Source organism: Mauremys reevesii, linkage group 2, assembly GCF_016161935.1.
Source record: "Mauremys reevesii isolate NIE-2019 linkage group 2, ASM1616193v1, whole genome shotgun sequence".
Classification (NCBI taxonomy): domain Eukaryota; kingdom Metazoa; phylum Chordata; order Testudines; family Geoemydidae; genus Mauremys; species Mauremys reevesii.
This window is the reverse complement of record NC_052624.1, coordinates 29,073,754-29,094,763: the sequence shown is the minus strand read 5'-3', so window position 1 is coordinate 29,094,763 and position 21,010 is coordinate 29,073,754. Positions and strand designations below refer to the sequence as shown.

The following is a 21,010-nucleotide window of genomic DNA, read 5'->3' as shown; positions in this document are numbered from 1 at the left end:
AGGTTGCCGACACCTGCCAGAGATGACATTTGAGAGACAAAGGATTATGATATTGCCAGTTGTGATGGGAAAATTAGGAATGGGTTGCATATCTAATCATGACATTATTAATGAACATATTTCACACTTAAAGGGTATGTTTAGACAGGGTTTTTGGTTTTTTTACCTTGAGCTAACTGACTGCCCATTAACTGAGGTAATTAATACATTTGTAAAAGCTAGTCTGGATGCTCCACAAAAGTTTGTTCCAGTAAAGCCACAAACATTTGTATCCCAGATAAACTGTAAAGGCTAGTCTGGACAGTCCCTAAAAACTACCTTGAGTTAACTGACAGTCAAAAAACCCCTACTGTAGAAAAGCCCAAAGAGATTCTCGTTCCTCCACCACCCATCTAAATTGTTGTTCTATTTTCCTTTATATAAAATACTGTTCTTCAACTTCACATATAAACTCATTCTCAAGCAAGTACTATTGATATTAATAAATATGCAATGTTGCTGTTAATACAGATTAAAGATTTTCAAGCTCCACTCTGTACAATTTCAGAACTGAAGCAGCAGCAGATCAACAGAATAAGGCATAAACTGTGATTAATTGGCAATGACACCGAGTCTGAAAAGAGTTAAAAGTGACATGCAAAGAAAAAGAAGAAATTGAAAAGAAAATACAAACTGAGACTTAGAGACCAGCTTTACGTCCATAGTTTGGATTCTTGAAATTATTAATAGGACTCTTGTATATTGGATTTTCTTGCTGAAGTGAAAGAAATGGTCAATGTCGAATAATTCAACAGAAAAAAAGAAAACATTCTCAACGATCATAAAAAGAGGGAAAGATCATGCTGTATCAAAAGGAAAATTATGTTAGTAATTTTTGTTTAAAATTATTTAGCAGTGGAACTCTAATACAAATCTGAAAAATCCTCAGCAGATCAATAAACAAGGATAAAACCCTTCTAAGGAAATAACTGAAGCATAACACTGCTTATGAGGATTTGTGGGTGTTAAGTCCCACAAGATTTCAGTACATCAGCACTGAGGTTTGATGTTCAACCATTACTGACCCTCCCCACAGACCTTAATGAATATATATATTTAAGGTCTTCTTGCAAAAACAAAAAACAAAAACCCGGTTACTTACCTTTCCATAACTTGTTCTTTGAGATGTGTTGTACATATCATTCCACTATAGGTGTGTGCATGCCCACAGTCAGTGGAAATTTTCCCCTCAGTTGTTCCTGTTGAGGCGGCATGGGCACCCTCTGATGCCATGCACTCATAGTGCTGGTATAAAGGGTCCAGGCGACCCCACGCCCCCTCAATCCTTCTTTCTGGCCAATTCTGATGTAGAGGGGTAGGAAAGTGAGTCGCTGAATGGACATGTGCAACATCTTGAAGAACAGTCCAGGAAAGGTAAGAAACATTTTTTTCTTCTTCAAGTGCTTGCACATGTCCATTCCACTGTAGGTGACTCCCAAGCAGTTGCATAGGAGGTGGGATTAGAGTTCGTGGACATGCTGACTGCAAAACAGCTCAACTGAATCTGGAATCATACCTAGACTGTTGAGTAATGGCATAATGAGCAGAGAACGTATGTACTGATGACCAAGTCACTGATCTGCAAATGTCCTGAACAAGAATCTGTGGTAGGAATGCCACTGAAGATGTGTATGCGCTCATGGAGTGGACAGTCAGGATAACTGGTGGAAGAACACCCACCTGCTTGTAACACATGAGAATGCACGATATGATCCAAGAAGAAATTCTCTGTGTAGAGATGGGGAGACCTTTTATCCTGTCAGCTATTGCTATGAACAGTTGGGGTGGATTTACGAAATGGTTTGGTCCTTTCTACATAGAATGCTAGGGCACGTCTTATGTCCAATGAATGAAGCCACTGTTATTCGCTGTTTGCTTGTAATTTTGGGTAGAAAACTGGTAAGATTGCCTGATTGCTATGAAATTGGGAAACAACCTTCGGGAGGAAGCTAGAGTGAGGACATAACTGCACCTTATCCCCAAAGAAGACTGTACAGAGGTTCTACTGAGAAAGCTTGCGTAGCAAGGAGAACAGTTCTAGCAATCGTCAGTCGGTAAGAAGAAACTGAGGGTGCGCCGGGTCAACTGGGCTCTTTATACGACGCTATGAGCACACAGCACCAGAGGACGCTCAGCTGCCCTGATGGGTACCACTGAGGGAAAAATTTCTGGTGACTGTGCCCAGGGTGCGCATACACCTACAGTGGAATGAACATATGTAAGGACTCAAATAAGGAGGATTTTTGCTCTTCTACAGTATGTAAATGCAACTCCCACCAACTTTTAATGGAAGCTGTCTGATTATTTGAGGTAACAGTTTGGTACACAGACAGGGTGTGGTATCCTGATGTCACAGTAACAAAGTTAGGCTAGTCTAGCACTATCACTTCAGTCTGTTTCCTTTTCTACAAGCGTGGCCCATATTATTTAAGTAATTAGAACTCAAAACCTAAATCTATGAGTACATGCTGGCTTATCTAGTCAGGTTATACATCCTAGGCGAAAGATGTTCTTTTACAATTCATCGCTATTGACAGTATGTACAGGACATGTTCAAGACCAACTCTAAAAAAGGTTTTTTGTATTCCAGTTTTTATCCTATAGAGGATCACCTTGAAATATTTGGGGCACACAAACAAAAACTTTTGTACTTTCCGTAACAACAGTAGCTTTATTGAATTTAAAGTTCCATGACTCACCGTGTCCCACTTCGCATTCATCTTCTCCTTTTCAAATTTAGCAAATTCTCTTCTGTCATGAATGATCATAAGTAGTTTCCAAATCAGTAATAAAGCAAGACCAATCAGAACAATTCCAGCAACCACACCAGCTACAATGGGAATGATGTCCGGGCCAGTGGGGCATTCTGGGGAATAGAATCATTACAGTACAGTTTTAGCACAATGTAAAAGAAGCACAATTGCTGAAGAATTTAAATTACACTGTGCAACATTCACAGCATCCAACTTGTCAAGAGCAATATTAACAATTTCTCACATTTAAAATGCATCTGTGAATAATAATCTAAATTAGAGCTACTGAGATATACAAAGATTCTTATTCTAGTTTTAAGACACACAGATAGTGAGAAAGCAAGTTTTGATGCCATGGAGAAATGACTTCTGTTGACCAAATCAGCTTTTAAGACCACACAGAGCTAAGAATTTCATAGCACTTGAAACCTTAAGATTAGACCTCTAGACTACTTATGAACAAGCTGATTATGAATTGTGAACATAACGAGACGGGAAATTGACTTTATGAGTGTAAATATAGATTAACCAGATAGTCCCAAAATACTTCTCGCTTTATAGAAAAAGTGTGGCCTTGTTTCTATCTCAAGTTGCAATATTTATACAAAGCCAAATTGTAATAGCATGATCCCTTGAAGCAGAAGGATCAGAATGTTAACAGAGTTTTACAAGACTTCTTCAACATGGGAATCCAGTGCTTTGTTGAACTAGGAAATGCAAAAATGATTGACATTTTCATTCATAAGGATGAATAATTGCAGAACAAAAATGATACTTGTAAAATTAACTAAAACCATACAAAGGAAGTTGTATGGAGAAGGTAAGGCAAGGGTAACTAGCACTCTTGTAAAAAAGTTACCTGTTTTGCTAAATACAGAATTCTGAATAGTCACCTAAACTAAGGGATTGATCCTGCTCCCCTTCTAGTCAATGGAAAAACTCCCATTAACTTTACTGATGAAAGATCAAGCCCCAAGTGAACTGCTGGAATCTGTCAAGGTGCATAGTTACTGCACTGAATCACCCCAAGGGACGGATTTTGAATCCTGCTCCTATTGGTTGGGCTGAGATTCCTACAGAATGCTAACATTATTAACCCATTTTTAAACTTTTTTTTAAGGAAATAAAATGAGAAAGTCCATTAATGAACTTTACAAAATTTTGAAAGTCATCTGAGACAAATGAACATTCTACGGAGACTGTAAACCCTTTGGGATGAGATTACCTTCATTACACATGGGCACCGCACCTAGCACAGAGTGATAGACTGCCTCTCCTCCTCTTCCTTTCCCTATTCTCTCCTGACCCCCTCTGATCCCTTTTGCTCCCCATCTAGGTGAGCGGAGCTCATGTGAGCCTTAAGTGGCCAGGTCAGATATTTTGTAGTAACAGCTATAGGCTAAATGACTGTTGGCTTTTAAATTCAGTCATTTGAGTTAGCAAATAGCTGTCTTTAAAGGTATAAAAAATTATGCTCTTCACCATGGAAAATTTCAACCGTAAAAGGAGAAATTTTGAGAACATTACCAAAAAAATAGTGAGTTAATGCAAGTTTCCATACAATGTTCACGATCGTAGAGAAGTTATTCCATGAATCTTTAAAATGATGTACTGAGCAAAACACATACAGCTCTCTGGGTCGACATCATACTAAACTAGTGCAACTAGGGGAAAATCTGACCCTCACTGAGTAGATAGATTGATGCAGATATTTGCAATAATTTCCCATTAAACAGAAATAACATTTAAAATTAATTAAAAAAGCATAAATAAATCTCATACTTCAGGGCATAAATTTCACCAACTGGGATGAGGAAGGGCTGTCATTCAAAGCTGCAGCATTGTACAAATATGCACATTATGGGCATTAGCACATTTATGTCTGAAACAGGGGGTGCTGGCCACTGAACTAAGCAGACTATTGATCTTGTCCGATTTATCAATTCCTATAATCCTGCAGAATGAGACATCGCTTTCTACCTATCGTGTACAATTAATAAAAGGTATATTTTATATTAAGTCACTAACTTAGTCAGGAAACCACTACTATGGTTCGAAGCAAAGGTCCTTTTCAGAAGAGATGTTAACTTGATTAGACAGTAAGCCATCTGCCCATTAATCTAAACTAGCCAATTTCCCAGAAATTGATCAAACCACAGTTGAATCAATTTTTCCTCTGCCAGTAGATATTTGATGGAACCACCTCCAGGAAGTCTGAGTATTATGGATTAATTCAATAAAAGGCCTGTCAGAACCATGCTTGAAGGTAAGTGGTCTGAGTAAAGCAAGGACTGATAAGAGAAATAATCAAGCATAAACAAAGGAGGTTTTTGCTATTCTGTACAAAGCTGGACATACAATGTGACATTTCACTTAACTGTGTGTTTTTTGTTTTAACCGGCAACATGTTTCTAACCTGAACCAAACCAGAAAGATTTGTATCAATGTATTTAGGACTTGATTAAAAGAGATTATAGAAACATGATTAAAGTATGTCAACAGGAAGAAAAAAACTTATTAAATATAACACATACGGCAAGTCATGTGAGCAAATCTGTTTCGGTCAGCGTAGGAGTCTGTAAACAGTGTCAATATCTGAGACACAAACACCAGTCTCAAGCAGCCCTAGTTTCAAAGCAGGGAGCGGGGATACTACTTCTGGATACAGTTTGAAGGTTCAGACAGGTCAGTCAATGTAACTGTGTTGAGTACAGAAGGAACAACAGAGAGTTGATCACAAAGGTGAAGGAAACATGCAATAAAGGGTTTGTACCTGGTGTCTCCACCACATGGACAATGGCCTCATTGTTTGCATTGATGGAGTATGTGAAGTAGAACCAGCAGTCATCAACATCCTTTTCTTTACAGTGAGACAGTGGATCAGGCTGGCCAGGCTGTGGTAACTTATCTCGACTTTCCACTAGTGTCATGTTGAAATGCATACAGTCCTGAGAACATGCGTCCTTCTTTTCTCCCTTTTTGAAAGCTCTGCATTGAACACAGTCCCTGTTGAAATACAAATTAGTAACACCACTTTTAAACACGTTCATGAAAGGGAGATCTCTAGTGTATTAATTTCCATCTCATTGAAAAAACAAAGTTGGCAAAGAAGGCAGATATATCACCTGGAATGTGAGACTGTCATCTATCATTTCCCCCTCCCTCTACCCCCCCCACCCCCCCGCCCGCCATGTGTCCTTTTTCTTCCTCATCTCATTTCTTCTCTTTCCTATCACTCTCCTTTTTACTTCGGTCTAATAAGAGTCTGGCTTAGCTGACCAAGACTGTATATTTTGCAACACTGCTGTAAACTTGTGACCATAAAGAGGAAACTAAAAGCAATGTCCTGAACAGCCTGATGCTGGTACAAGTTTGACAGGTCTTAGAGTCCTGGTAAAACTGTGTGCTCTGCCTGTGTTTCTCCAGCAGTGAGATTACAAGTGAGACAAAAGCTGCATTTTCTATCTTTGCTATTCTTTTCTCTTGTATTGTATGTGTGTCTTGTTTTTGTCTTCTAGGAAAAAGGATCCGATTTTAAGAAAACAGGAATGAGCTCCAGCCCATCTTAACTAACTACTCTTTTCTTTAAAAAAGGACAATTATTACTCTCTTTAATACCATCTAAAAGACTGTCAAACAAGGGTTTTTTATTCTAAAACCTGTCTCCATCTAAAGGGAAAGGGATCAAAGGATATTGTTAAAATGAAATCCTTATTTAATAGTTTACAATGCTTCAACTGTTTTTCTTTCTCTTCTGCATCTTTAATAAAAGTTTTAAAAGGTTTGCCATGGTACTAAGCAGGGTGAGGTCTCTATATCAAACTCTGAACCTTCCTTAAAATGGTTTAATCAGAATATCAGGGTTAGAAGGGACCTCAGGAGGTCATCTAGTTCAGCCTCCTGCTCAAAGCAGGACCAATCCCCAGATAGATTTTTGCTCCAGATCCCTATATGGCCCCCTCAAGGATTGAACTCACAACCCTGGGTTTAGCAGGCCAATGCTCAAACCACTGAGCTATCCCTGCCCCCCTGCCAGTAAGTGGGTTCTGACCCATATATTCTCTCTTAATGAATGTAAGAGGTGTAAAAAAGTGTAATGCCCTTTTATCTTGGCTTTGTCTTGCTTGATCGTGTTTATCATCTTTAATACCAAAAGGCACTGGACAGAATGCCTAAAGGCGGCCCCTCATCCACAGAACAAGGAAAGCATCTCCCAGAGTGAGACCCCCCAATCCTCCTTTCAGACAAAATTGTTTGCACTTTCTGTTGGTGGTGGTGGTGGCAGCAAAGAGGCCCACTTCTGGAAATTGCCAGGTCAGAAAAATGTGATTCAGAGTTCACGAGTCCAACTCCCCATTCATAATCTTGGAAGAAGTGCTTACTGAGATAATCGGTGTTCTATAGGCTTGGAAGGTAATTGGATGTGATTGGCTATACACTAGTTCCATAGCTTTACTGCTTCAGCACAAAGGAAAGGGGATCTGACCCACCCACCCTTATGGTTGATGTAGAACATGTAGATTATATTGTGTCATGAATTTTATGGATTTATCCTTGATTAATGGAAGGAAGTGAACACAAGCATTTCTGGCTGCCCTCAACTCTAGGAGGTTAATGTGAGGACATGCTACTTGGGCAGACCTACCAGAAACCAAAGGAATCTCTTGTGAGAAGGATGAATTGTGACATGAAAGTACATGTTCTGAAGGTCAAGATCCAATCTGCCAATGCCAGAATTATAGCAGTGAGAGTCACTATTCTGAATTTTTGTTTTTTCACCAAGTTGTTTAGGAGTCTTAAATCTAGAATTGATCTCTATCCCTCATCTGCCTTTGGGATCAAAAAATACTTGGAGTGCTGAGCTAGAACTGGTTCTATGGCTCCTATGCATAGAAGGAAGTAAATTTCCTGTCTCAGCAAGTGCTCGTGAGAAGGGTGGCTGAAAAGGGACATAGAAGGGGGATGGATGGAGTAACATGGTTTTATAATCTCTCACCCACTTGTCAGATGTAATCTACTCCCACACAAGTTGAAAATGAGAGCCACAGTCTGCAAAGGCGGGGGGGGGGGGGGGAGGTAGAATGGTGTAGTTGCAGCTTGGTGATGTGGGGTGGTTCCAGACTCTCAACCAATCCATCAAAAAACTGTCATTTTTATGACAAAGATGGTTGAGTGACAGATAGATCTTTCTCTGAAACCTTGGCTTCTTTCTGGACAGCCTTGTGTGACTTTGAAATCCTGAAAATTAAACGGGACAGTATCTTTGTGCTGTTTGAAATCAGCTAAACATTTGTTTACATGTAGGCATATGTAGTGGTATGGTGGTCGTCCCTCCCCCTTTGGATCGGAGGGAGGCCACACTGCCTCACCACGCCATCGAGACTGCCACCGAGTATCAGGGGAATTAGTGTTAGGTGTTAGTGTCCCGACCAGTCTAACGGGGCTGAGCAGCCGATCGTTTATAGTCCCTGGGCCCTTTAATCAGAGGCCAGGCAAACACTGATGGGTTGGGTGGCCGGTGGGGCCCCGACCCAGGGCCTTAACAGTGGTGGAGTGATCCGCCACTGGGTCAGCAGGGAATCCAGCTGCAACATGCTGACCATGCTTCTGGCAGCGCGACAGCCAGACTGAAGTTGGCAGTTCCTTGGCCACTTCCCCCCTACTCTGCTGTGTAGGTCCGGGTGAGCATGCAGATGATGATGGGGTACTATGCTCACTCAGAGGCCGATATCCATTGGGGGTCTCTGGGCTTGGATGCAATTCTGGATGGAGAGAATGCTCCATCATTAAGAGCTTAAGTTTCACCTCCCAATTCTTCATAGCTCTGCTTTGAGGGACATCTAACTCCCCCTAACAGCAGATATACTGGGAGTGTCCATCACTAGCTGGGATGGCTTTCCAGTGTGACGCAAGATAACACTTGAAGCCAAGAGATCCTGGCATATCCCAAGACAACTGGGATCTCAAAAGAAAAAAAAACCCTCTTAAGAAGAAGGGATTATAAAGCAAACTCTACAAAATAAAAGAGATTTAAAATAAATTACAGAAAATAATTAGTCTAAAGAATACGCCCGCCCATGCAGCCCGATATAGCTTCGGTGCAGGGCATGAGGAGGCATAAAGCACATGCACTGGCTGAATGGGCACTTTACTGAAAATTTCCGATCAAAGGCACATGCACTCCAGGTTGGACATTATGCAAAGAAGAATCTCTGGCATCTTATCTATGAAATGAGGGTCCTTGCCCCTAGGGTAGGAATATTCATAGATTCTCAGCCCAGAAGGGACCATCTTGTCTGAGCTCCTGTATAGCACAGGAGTCCTTAGTGAAAAATAGCGGTTGTGAAATACACAGAAATATTAACTGCAGTCACTGGATGAGGAGATTTGAACTCAGTCTCCTGGATGCAATCTAGGGTACCTTTGGCTTTACATAGAAACCAGGTTGCAAGGTTAACTATGATGCAACAGTCACTGTCCCATAAATAGAGTCATACCAAAAAAAGCCAGTCTGAACTGATTTTTATTTATCACAAAGCACATTGTGATATAAAGGGAAGAAAGTTAAGGACTAAACTATCTTAGCTAAGGTATCTAGTCAAAGTTGTGTATTTTTTGTGTGTGTTTGTGACTCAAATTTATTTCATCTCCTCCTATTGCCCCAGGGGATTATATCCCTGTATTTCAGAATGGAATATGAGAATGAAGCAGCAATGAATATCAAGGGCCTCATTTTCAAAGTTGAGAATGTGTAAATACCAAAAACGCACATATACACAGCATCTCTGAAAGCCTTGCCTTTGTTGTACTGACACTTACTTGTGCGCTGCACAGACACCAAGGCAGGTCTGACACATTTCACATGTGGGGCCTTGGAATTTGGGATCTGTGCAGTTACAGGTTCCACACTCACAGGTTCCTCTTCCATTGCAGATTTGCCCATTGGTAGCCATACATGTAGACGTATCCAAAGAGCAGTCACAAGCACTGCCAGTGAAATTGGGGAAACACTCACATACTCTACATTTGCAGTTACCATTTCCTGCATGTTAAAAAGATATTTTAGTAAACTTAAGTAAATATGCATTTTGTGGCGCTGAGAAATACTTTGAATAATAGCAAAAAGAACAGAAGTACTTGTGGCACCTTAGAGACTAACAAATGTATTTGAGCATAAGCTTTCCTGGGCTAAAGCCCACTTCATCAGATGCATGAAAAGCTTATGCTCAAATAAAATTGTTAGTCTCTAAGGTGCCACAAGTACTCCTGTTCTTTTTGCTGATACAGACTAACACAGCTGCTACTCTGAAACCTGTCACTTTGAATAATGTTTGCCACCAGGGAATATTAGAAATATAAACTGACTGATGCAAAGATAAAAAGATGACAAGTAGAACTAATGTTGCCTCCTTCGAGAGTTTTTTAGTTAACGACATTTCTCTTCCCTCCTCACAAAATCACAACCAAAGAACCGGAAAGGCTGATGAAAGGTCACTCATGGAGACCATTACAAAATGAAGCCCTATCCCCACAATAGGTAATCAGCATATTGGCAGCATCAGTGCAATCTCTCTCTAATAATAATTTAACATTTACATCATGCTAGTAGCCTAGATGCCTCAATCAGGTCAAGGCCCTACTCTGCTAGGCACTATACAAACATATGGTAAACATAATTTGCACCTCAACCTTGTCTTAGAAGAGCTTAAGACTCAGGACGAAAGGTCAGTTACTCTTCATGGTTGATTAAGTCCTTGGCCTCTTCTCAGACTGCTCGGAAGGATACCGAATAGTCACCAGTGGTTTATACAACATGAACAATATCCACTAGTATCTTGGCTAAGATTACCAGCTCATTTTGTACTGGTAGAGGTTACAGTACGACAGTGTAGTAGTACAGTATCAAGACACTTGACTCAGCATTTACTACACCCATCTTGGCAGAGATACCCAAAGTTTCTTAGATGGGGCATGTAGTAAAAACAAGTGGAAAACTCTCCCTCAAATATTGCACTGGAAATTTTCAAATAATAAACTTGATTTATGATTTCAGCTCTTTAATAATTTATAATTTACTTTATTATTTTATATTAATACATATTGTAGGTATTTGCCTAGTGGCAGATTTATGAGATGTACAATAAATCCTGGTCTCCTTTTAAAAGACAAAAGTGTTTTAAATTTTTGAAGTTCTCATAGCATTTCACAGCTTTTGTCAAATTCACTTTACATCACAGACTGGAGCTGTGATGGCAGGGAAGATATTTAATCTGAAGTGTTAGCATTTCTACTAGCACATACCATACCCTTGGCTACAGACTGATGGCCATTATATTATTAGGTAACTATTTTCAGACACTATCTGCTCAGGCCAGATTCAAATGGCTCTATATTCATTTATCATATCCTCTAAGTCACCTAGCTGCTGTTGAAATTTGTCAGCCTCACCCTGTAACATATTTGCAAAGTTCTGTACAACTATGAATTATATTTCTCACCTCCACAAATTAAGCCATTAGATCTATCACAGTTGAAGTTATCACATTCACAATATCTGCCAGAGTAGACTTCATTGGTGTTTTCCCTTTTCCTGCATACACATTGTCCGCAAACACACTCCCCATTGTTACTGCATATTTCTGTACTGTTCTCTCTTCTACAGTAAGCATCCATATCTTCACTATTTACTTCATCTGTGCTGCATTCACACTGCTTTCCAATACGTCCTTCGTTACACCTAGAGGAAAAATATATGCCTAAAAATTAAATTGAGTAAAACTCATGGGAACTGAAAACGTTTACATACAATATTATATATACAAGAAATAGATTCAACAGGATAGAAGGCAGTAGTCACAGTCACTGTTTCTGCAGGGAATGGTTTGAGGTTCAAACTAGATACCAGCTGAGACTTAACTATGCCATTAAGCAGTTTCTGAGCTGCTTACTTGTTCCAGGTGAAAAACTGAGGGCTGCAACCTATGACAACATGGCTATATAGAAAGCCATTATTTCTGTAAAATGAGATAATTATTACTTATTATTTTTAATATAAAAATAGTGCCAGTGGCTATTTACTATGGCTACTACCCTCTACCCCACTTAATCTCCATCCAGGAAACATTCTTGCTTGGACACTGGGCATTCAAGGGCTGGATTCTCAGAGGTACTGAACACCTGCAGCTCCCAATGATTTCAGTTGCAGTGATGGGTTTTCAGCACTTCAGAAAATCAGAAACAAGTGTTTATGAATAAAAGGTGTGTTCTTATGGTTATCACAAACAAACCTGAGAGCCACTTAAACCAAAGATGAAGCTTTAATCAGGAAAGCATTCAAGAGTAGAAAAGAGCAAGGAACTATTCTTAATACTGAATCCATTATCCTTTTAGTCCTTGTATGTGAAGTCATAGAGATGTCAGTGGCAGTGATGTATAAAAGTAATCTCTCTCTCTCCCCGCTGGCAAACATAGGAACTTTGCTTTGTTTATCCAAAGGGAACATGGAGAAAAACTCTCTCTTGGAAGTGAAGCAGGTAGTACTTCAGGCAGGTAATATTTGATGACTCCCCTTTTCCAAATGCTTACCAGTTAGAGAAACACGCCCCAATCTGCAAGCATTCAGTGCACACACCACTTCCACTGACTTCAAAGGGAATTCCATATAAAGTATCCTGGCAAAATCAGGTCCTACATTAAATATGCTCCTGAAATCTTTCCATTAAATCAATACCCATTGCTGTTTGTCGTTAATAAATAACTGCATGTGAGGGAGCTGGGAAAGGGGTTGAAAACTTCATAATTTAAAAATAATGGTTAGAGACACAAGATGGGTGAGGTAATAGCTTTTATTGGACCAACTTCTGCTGGTGAGAAAGACATGCTTTCAAGTTTACGCAGAGCTCTTCTTCGGGTGTCAGGGCTTGCCTATACTTCCGGCTAAATTGTCATTGCTGTGATGGATGCAGTGGTGTTGATTTAGTGGGTCTGGTAAAGATAAGTTAAGTGGATGGCAGAGCGCTCTGCCATTGACATCTGTACTCCACCTGCCCGAGAGGTGGAAGATAAGTTGGTGGGAGAGCATCTCCTGTCAACATACAGCGGTGTCTACACCGCACTAAGTCGACCCAAGTTACGTCGACTTCAGTTACGCAATTTACGTAGCGTAACTTAGGTCAACTTTCAGCATTAATGTAGACCAGCCCTCAGATATGTACTCTAGGGTATGTCTACCCTTAAAATGCTATGGTGGCACTACTGGTGTCTACACAGGAGCTTAGGTCAGTTTAACAATGCCACTCAGGGACGTGGATTTTTCACACCCCTCACTGATGCAGTTAAACTGACAATATTTTGGTATAGATCAGTCCTCAGTGTTACACTAAATACAAGGTGGAGCAGATTATTTAGCAGAAGTGGTTAATCCAGCTTTCCCCCACCCCATGACAGGATAGGTGTTAATGGTCCACACCACCTTGAATGGTCCCTTGAAATATGAATTAATTACTTATGCTAAACAATCTGTTGCATCTTGTATTTAGCTGTGACACTCTGGGTATGTCAATACAGCAAAGAAAATCTGTGGCTTGCCTGTGCCATCCAACTCGGATTCACGGGGCTCAAACTGCAGGGCTATTTCATTGCTGTGTGTACTTCTGGGCTCAGGTTGGAGCCTGGGCTCTGGGACCTTGCGGGGTGCGAGCCTAGAGCCCAGGCTCCAGCCCAAACCCAGAAGTCCACACAAGAATGAAACAGCCCTGCAGCTTGAGACTCATGAGCCTGAGTTGGATGGCATGGGACAGCCAGGGGTTTTTCTTTGCTGTGCAGACATATCCTCTGAGTAATTTCCCAGACTTGAAGGAGCACTCTGTGTAAGCTTGAAAGCTTCTCTCTCACTAACAGAAGATGGTCCAATAAAAGATATTATCTCATCCTCCTTGTGTGTCTAATATTCTGGGACCAACCTGACTAGAACAATACTGCATACAAATAATGTTTGGAATGTATTGACCAGACACTAGTGTTGTTCACTACTCTCTGAGGGCTTGGATCCTGCTTCCCTAAAGGTGAAGTTCTTAGGAGTTGAGCCACATTGTTAGATTGTCTTTCTGGTTTTCTAGAACGAATAATCTTTATTTTAGATACGTTTCTTTGAAAATGAAGAGCCCAAACTAGGATTATTGGGTTGATGTCTAACTGGTCCAGTTCTAGGGCCAAATGCTGCTCTTTTAATATCCAGTGCAACTCCAGTAAAGCCAACAGAATTAAGTCTGACTTTCACTGGTGTAATAAAGCAGAATTTGGTTTATAGTTTAATTTCCATAGCTTGTACCAAACACTAATAAATATAATTAATGGGAGGGAATTTCCAATATACATACAAGCACACAGTTCTATATAGGGATTTTAAAACATGTAAAAATTGAAAATATCTACATAATTAGAGCTCCAAACATTAAGAATAAATAAAATAAAGAAAGTGGATGAGGAAAATCACAGCATCTTAAAAGCCTTGTCTGTTAATACTGATTGGATTGAATTTTCATTAATCACTGGTCTTGAGCAGCTGGTACCAGCTTGCAAGGCACTCCTTCCAAGGTATCTTTGCACTCCTTACAAACTCCTTGGAAGAAAATCCAAACTTCATGTCACAAAGGTAAACATTAGGTCAATCTTAAAGCTTACAAGATTATAATTTACGCTCCATTTTTATTTGATCCTTGCAGTATTTTTCATATTAAATGGGTCTTAACATTTAAATAAGGAAACAGGAAAAATACTAAGGCCTCCATATTCTTTGAAGGACCAACTCATGAAGGGCCAGATTCTGATCCTTTGACTCATGCTTGGTAGTACCTTATTACATGAATAATCTCCCTTATTTCAGTAGGACTATTTGTGGAGACAAGTTAGTATTCAACATGGGTAAGGCTCTAAGATGACCAAGGATGTTTCTCCCAGCCAACCTGCTCAAAATAAAAAAAAGTCTGATTAAAGAAACGATGTGCTCATATTTTCCGTTTGCCAAAAAGAATAAAAGGTCCATTTATTTACCTGCAAGCACCACACTCAAATGTTCCATTTCCCTCATGGCAGACTGGACTATTAGGAATTCCCTCATTTTGACACTGACATTCACAGATGAACTGAAGATTAATTTCCACTTCTTCAGTGAAACCCAGTGGCTTAATTTTAATGGTTTCATTTTGTCCTTTCTTTGGACACTCGTTAGCGGTTACACTAATATCAAATTTAACCTGTAAGCAAAATAAATGGATTCTTACATCATTACTAAAAGGTGCTCTGTCTAAATTATTAAAAAGTAAAATATTTCAGAGAACTGCAGTCTTGTTCAATTCTTTAGATATTAAAAATGTATGTTGTCAGCTATGAATTGTATACTTCAGCTGAACAGAAAAATTACCTCATCTCCAATTGAAATGTTGGAACACTTTCTGCCATTTTCTCCTGTGCCATTCACTCCATTCTTGCAGTAAGATTTATAATTGATTGTTACTCCTTTTGGTAACTTGCTGTTTTCCAAGATAACCTCTGAAGACAAGGACTAAAACAAAAATTAGTTATTAGTTAAGTAATAAACTACCATGTAGCTTTAAAAGAGTTGACAAATAAAGGTGGAGCCTATTAAATGGCCCACAAAAGCTTATGCTCAAATAAATTTGTTAGTCTCCAAGGTTCCACAAGTACTCCTGTTCTTTTTGCTGATACAGACTAACATGGCTGCTACTCTGAAACTTGATTTCCTGAAGAGAGACTTTCACAAAAATACATTCTCTACACACCAGCCTCAAGTACAGTAAAGGAGAACAAAATCTGGAAAGGAATAAAATTGCACATACAATATCCTTATTAGAAGACACTTTTCAGAATGTTCTGTGGAGGGTCGTTAGGTTTTCTCAGTCCTTTCTCAACCCAGGGTGTTTTCTTAACAGTTCCCCAAAGTTTCACTACTTCTGTTATAACTCACTTTCACTATTCTTTGAAGTACTACCATCATCATTCAAGGCTCAGATGTAGCTTCCCTCCAGAACTTAACAGCATGGTTCAAAGATTATTAAACATAAAGGTTGCTGCGGTGAAGAAAAGCACAGCTTCCTTCCTCTCCTTACAATAAGAAAAGATCATGCAGGGAAAAATAAGCATGTCCTCTTGATCACATCAGATGCAAGAAAACACAATTAATGTTAGATGGGTTTGAAAAGAGAAGATAAGTCTTCTTTTCTTATTTGATACTTATTAATAAGATTATGCCGAGAGAATGCAAATCTTTACATACAGCTGTGCACTTTTCATCAGAATTTGACAAGATTATGCATTATCAACATTCCATCTTCTACTCCATTCACAAGGTTTTAGAAAAAGAGCATACCTCAGAGGGCTTCTCTAGAAACTGATGCCAATATAGTTTGAGAGAAACAAGAATAAAAGTTACGTGAATCAAAAACAAACTTACATTGTAGGCATCAATAATCAGTTGAATCACATTGCTGGAATTTGCAGACAGAGTTCCAACTGCTGATTTTGGGATCAGATTTTTCAGTTCCTTTTAATATTAAAAGTAGAAAGTGTAAATTCCTTTTACAAAAATATAAATCCCACTCTAAAAGCTTCTTTATTATGTACACTGAGATACAGTAGATCATCAGAGTTATGAACACCAGAATTACGAACTGACCAGTCAACCACACACCACATTTGGAACCAGAAGTATGCAATCAGGCAGCAGCAGAGACCCAAAAAAAGAAAAAGAAAAAAAAAAGAGAGAAGAAAATACAGTACAGAACTGTATTAAACGTAAACTACTAAAAATATAAAGGAAAGGCAGCATTTTTCTTCTGCATAGTAAAGTTTCAAAGCTGTATTAAGTCATTGTTCAGTTGTAAACTTTTGAAAGAACCACCATAAAGTTTGTTCAGAGTTATGAACATTTCAGAGTTTGAACAACTTCCATTCTCTGGATGTTCATAACTCTGAGGTTGTATTGTATACAGCCAGGAACAACTCCCAAGACCAAGACAAAAATGTTGCTAATAGTTTCAGTAACTTGTGAAGGAATAAAAACAGTGACTGTAATATTGGAAAGAAAATTCTGCATTCTTTTAAAATTCTTCTCATATCTTTTGACTGAATAAAAAAGAAGGTATTCTCCTTAAAAATTATTTTTAAAAATATTCTCATTCAAGTTAAAAAAATTCAGACATATTTAATTAAGAAGATACTTCTGTAACTATAAAAGATTTTAGAGCCATAAGCCATATTTGCTTCTGCTGCATTAAAACAGACAGGGAGATGGAGATCAACTGTCATCAAATGAAGTTGAAAACAAGTCAGTTCTGTTGGTAAAATCATAAAGTACAAAAAATGGCAAAATCACCTTTTCAAGCGCTCTAAATCAGGTATTGACAGGACTAGTTTTAAAACATGTTTAAGAGTTGTGTGTTTTTCCAAAACTCCTTTCCCTTAATCTCAGCCCCGCCCCCGCCCCCCCATAATTCTCCTTTGACTCCACTTTCCCATGCCCCTCAGGTATTTTGAAGCAAAAAGTAGGTCCTGCACTGTTATTTCTAATCTTAAAGTAAGAAAGATTAAATCACTTTCTGCTTGAAAAATAAAAGCAGACTGGTAGGTTTGATATTGGGATAGGCAGCTGCTCAAGAAGAGAGTGCTTATTAATTAGCAGGCATGGCAAAAATCACTTTCATGGTCACCAGTTTTCATACAAATTTTAATTTCAAATCAAATTAGTTTTGATGATAGCATACTTGATCATTAGAATCAGACTCTCAACTGGCTGGAAAAATAGACAGAAGCTTATCTCGTGATTTTTTTTTTTTTTTTTTACCTTGTAAACTGCCTGAAACTCCTCAGTAACGGCAAAAATTGTCTGAATGTTGTTCTCACTAAGCTTCTGTACCAGGTGAGCAATGGAGGGATAATCCTGTAAAATTAGACATGAAACTTAATTCAAATTTAGCGCATGCAGAACAATCATTTTTTTAACCTTACATAATATTAAATTGCTTTTTGAATTTAAAAAGCATAGGCTTCCAACCAGACAACAACAGTTTAGTTAAAGGGCAAGCTTTTTTAAAAACACAAACAAAAAACTCCCCCAAAAACAAAAAATCCACAAAACACTTTAAGGCAACACTGTCTACCAGCAGTTAAGTATAGTATAAGCACATTTTAGACAAGACTATAATATAAATAAATCAAATCTTCACATTCCTAATCGCTTCCTATAAAGTCTGATTTAATCCTGAACATTAGTGTCCTCAAATATATCTCCTATCATGTTTCATAATACTTTCGACTTAATCAAAACCATTAGCCTTGTGTGGTGTTTTATCCGTTTAAAGATGAAAAACTGTGAAGCAAATGTAGTCATGTATTTAAAAAAACATTTCTATTTTAATCTATGTAAAATGTGTTTTGGAATGTGTACATGAACACACTTTTTACAGCTACTTGTCTTTAGCCAATCGAGTACTTAATTATCTACACACATTTTATTTTATCTACTTACCAAAAAGGCACAAAAGCATAGTTGTTAACCACACTCTTGTCTTACACGTATTACATGCTACATATCATCAGGCCTAAATAACTTGCACCTGAAAGTCCTAAAAGAGTTGGCTAAAGAGGTCTCTGGTCCACTGATGTTAATTTGGAATAAATCTTGGAATAATGAGGAAATTCCACAAGTCTGGAAGAGTACTAACATTGGGCCAGTATTTAAAAAAGGCAATGGAATGACCTGGGTAATGGTAGGCCAGTCAGCCAGACATCAATGCCACACAAAATAATAGAAACGCTGATTGGGATTCAATTAATAAATAATTAAAGTATAGGAATACTAATGCCAGTCAACATGGTTTTAATGGAAAACTTATAGAGCCACACGGTAAGGTCCTGCTGACCCCAATATATCCACTAGTCTATGGGAGGAATCTTGCACCATCTCCACCTGTATGTCCAAAGAGGAGGTCACCCTTGTATGCTTCGTAGTCATCCTGCAGAGGGGAGGACACCTCAGACATCACTGCATCATCCAGTAATGAGGAGGCTGCATGCAAAGGTGGTTGAAAAGGAGTCTCTTCAACCTCTTTTGCAGGAGGCTCATCTGATCTCACTTGGCACTGACATCAGTACTGGGAACAACGTCCTGAGTCTCTTCCCTTGGAGGGAGAAATATGGGAGGAAACCCTCAGGGATTCCAATATGGCCACCGGTAGGGCATGCCCCCCCACCCCACCTCTACTAGCACATGGGACCAAGTCTCTGGACCAATGTGGACCCTCTGTAGCATACCAGGAGCGCAACTCTCTTGATGAAGGTGAACAATGCCTTCGATCCCAAGATTGAGGGGCATAACCACCAACTTCTGACTCTAAGGAAGAGACCGAGTCTCCTGACCAGGGAGGTGCTGCACCACACAGTTACAAGGTCTGGCAGTGCATCTCCAAAGACTTAAGCAACAGGGACAGCATGCTGGGCTTGCCTTTTGATGGTGTCTGGCGAGGAGGTGCCAGACGATCTGAAGTAGGTACTGGATCTGTAGGTAAGTGCAACAAAGACTAGATATTAACTGGTAATGGATCAGCAACTCCTGCACCACCACAGAATCTGGTACCAAAAGGCACTAGAGATCTCAGACCACATCACAGGCTTCTGGTGTGATTGGGACCGAGAGGGCTGACCTGATGCTGTTGTTGTTGGTACAGTGCTCCAGCAGCGGTCAGTCTTAATGCCACAGGCTCCAGCGCTGGCATCCATGAACCTTCATGAGGTACTGCTGGTATTGGGGAGTGCCTCCTTTCTGAGGACACTCTACCCTGTTTCCCAGCATGCCTACCGGATGTCAGTGCTGGGGATCTTGATCTTTTGGAGGAAGAGTCCTTTTAGGTATCCCACCAGTGTCTCTGTTTTGGTCCTGGGGGAGGAGAGTCCTGCCGAGACACCACAATATGTGGAGGAGCACTCTTGACAGAAGTAAATGTGCGTGCTGCCCACTCGGATTGTACAGCCACCTTAAGAAGTGACAAAGCTTCACCTCTGTATCTTTTCTGGTTCGGGGCTTAAATTCCTTACACATCTGGCACCTGTCCTGGATGTGACCCTCACCAAGGCACTTCACACATCAAAAATGAGGGTCACTCACTGACATGGATTTCCGCAGCTGGTGCAAGGTATACAGCCCAGAGAACGAGGCATTCCCCAGGACCAGGTGTCAGTGCTCAGAAAAAGCGGGAACTGACAGATCTACTAAACTCTTAAAAAATGAAACATACACTAAACTAACTATAACTTTATAAAAAACGTGTACCAACTATATACTCTAGAAATAATTTTCCTACAAGGGAAAACATTGCCAAAGCCAGCTAACACACTCCAACTACTAATTATGGGCAGCAATAAGGAACCGAGGGGGAGTAAGGGTTAGCTCCATCCTTTATAATATCGCAGAGCAGCACATGGCAGTTGAGGACTCATGCGCCACCTGGAGAGGTACGGCTAAGGGAAAGATCTCTGATGCTGGTGCACTAGTGGTGTGCACATGTGCAATCGCACAAAGAAGAATGGTAAATAGTGATGAGGACAGGGCAGTCATTGGTCCATTCAAACAAAATACAATTTAATATAGCCAAATGAAAAGTTACACATTGAAGAACAAGGAATGCAGGCCATGCCTGCAGATTTTGGGGACTGTATCTTGGAAAGCAGCAACTCTAAAAAGGATTTAGTGTTTATAGTCAACAAGTAACTGAACATGAGCTCCTAATGTGATGCTTTGGATGCTTGTGTAAACAAGGAAGTAGTGTAGGGAGACAATTTTACCTCTGTATATAGCATTTGAGAGACAGATACCAGAATACTGTATTCAGTTCTGATGGCCACATTTTAAAAGGTTTTTGAAAAATTGGAGATGATACAAAAAAGAACCACAAAAAAGATTTGAAGGCGAAAGAAAATGCTTTTGCAGTGAGACTTAAAGAGATCAATCTGTTTAGCTTATTAAAAAGACAATTGAGAGGTGACTCGATTACAGCGTAGTAGTACTTTCACAGGGAGAATATACCAGCTACTAAAGGGCTCTTAAATCTAGCATAACAATGAACCAATGGCCAGACAAATTCAAATTACAAATCAGAATTTTTTTTTTAAACCAGTAACTGTGATTAACCACTGAAACAAACTAC

The 21,010-nt window shown here is 39.5% G+C and overlaps 2 protein-coding genes across 6 annotated transcripts in view; one reads left to right on the top strand and one right to left on the bottom strand.

Moving 5' to 3' along the window:
• Positions 1 to 6,433, top strand: part of CCDC7 (coiled-coil domain containing 7) — a 334,724-nt gene extending 328,291 nt beyond the window's left edge. The window contains exons 42-43 of one of the 3 annotated variants that reach the window (XM_039527959.1): positions 4,979 to 5,058; positions 6,311 to 6,433. The gene's annotated coding sequence lies outside the window, so the exon portion shown is untranslated. The remainder of the gene's footprint in view (positions 1 to 4,978; positions 5,059 to 6,310) is intronic. The other 2 variants (XM_039527957.1, XM_039527971.1) reach the window with 2 other exon arrangements.
• ITGB1 (integrin subunit beta 1) overlaps positions 1 to 21,010 on the bottom strand; it is an 82,623-nt gene that overhangs the window by 17,623 nt on the left and 43,990 nt on the right. For 2 of the 3 annotated variants that reach the window (XM_039527981.1, XM_039527980.1), the window contains exons 8-16: positions 17,653 to 17,748; positions 16,264 to 16,353; positions 15,214 to 15,354; positions 14,844 to 15,046; positions 11,291 to 11,529; positions 9,612 to 9,834; positions 5,566 to 5,798; positions 2,739 to 2,905; positions 674 to 754 (exon numbers count right to left, since the gene is read on the bottom strand). In XM_039527981.1, coding sequence (XP_039383915.1) covers positions 680 to 754; positions 2,739 to 2,905; positions 5,566 to 5,798; positions 9,612 to 9,834; positions 11,291 to 11,529; positions 14,844 to 15,046; positions 15,214 to 15,354; positions 16,264 to 16,353; positions 17,653 to 17,748 — 1,467 coding nt within the window. In that variant the 3' untranslated portion in view covers positions 674 to 679. The remainder of the gene's footprint in view (positions 1 to 673; positions 755 to 2,738; positions 2,906 to 5,565; positions 5,799 to 9,611; positions 9,835 to 11,290; positions 11,530 to 14,843; positions 15,047 to 15,213; positions 15,355 to 16,263; positions 16,354 to 17,652; positions 17,749 to 21,010) is intronic. The other variant, XM_039527982.1, reaches the window with a different exon arrangement.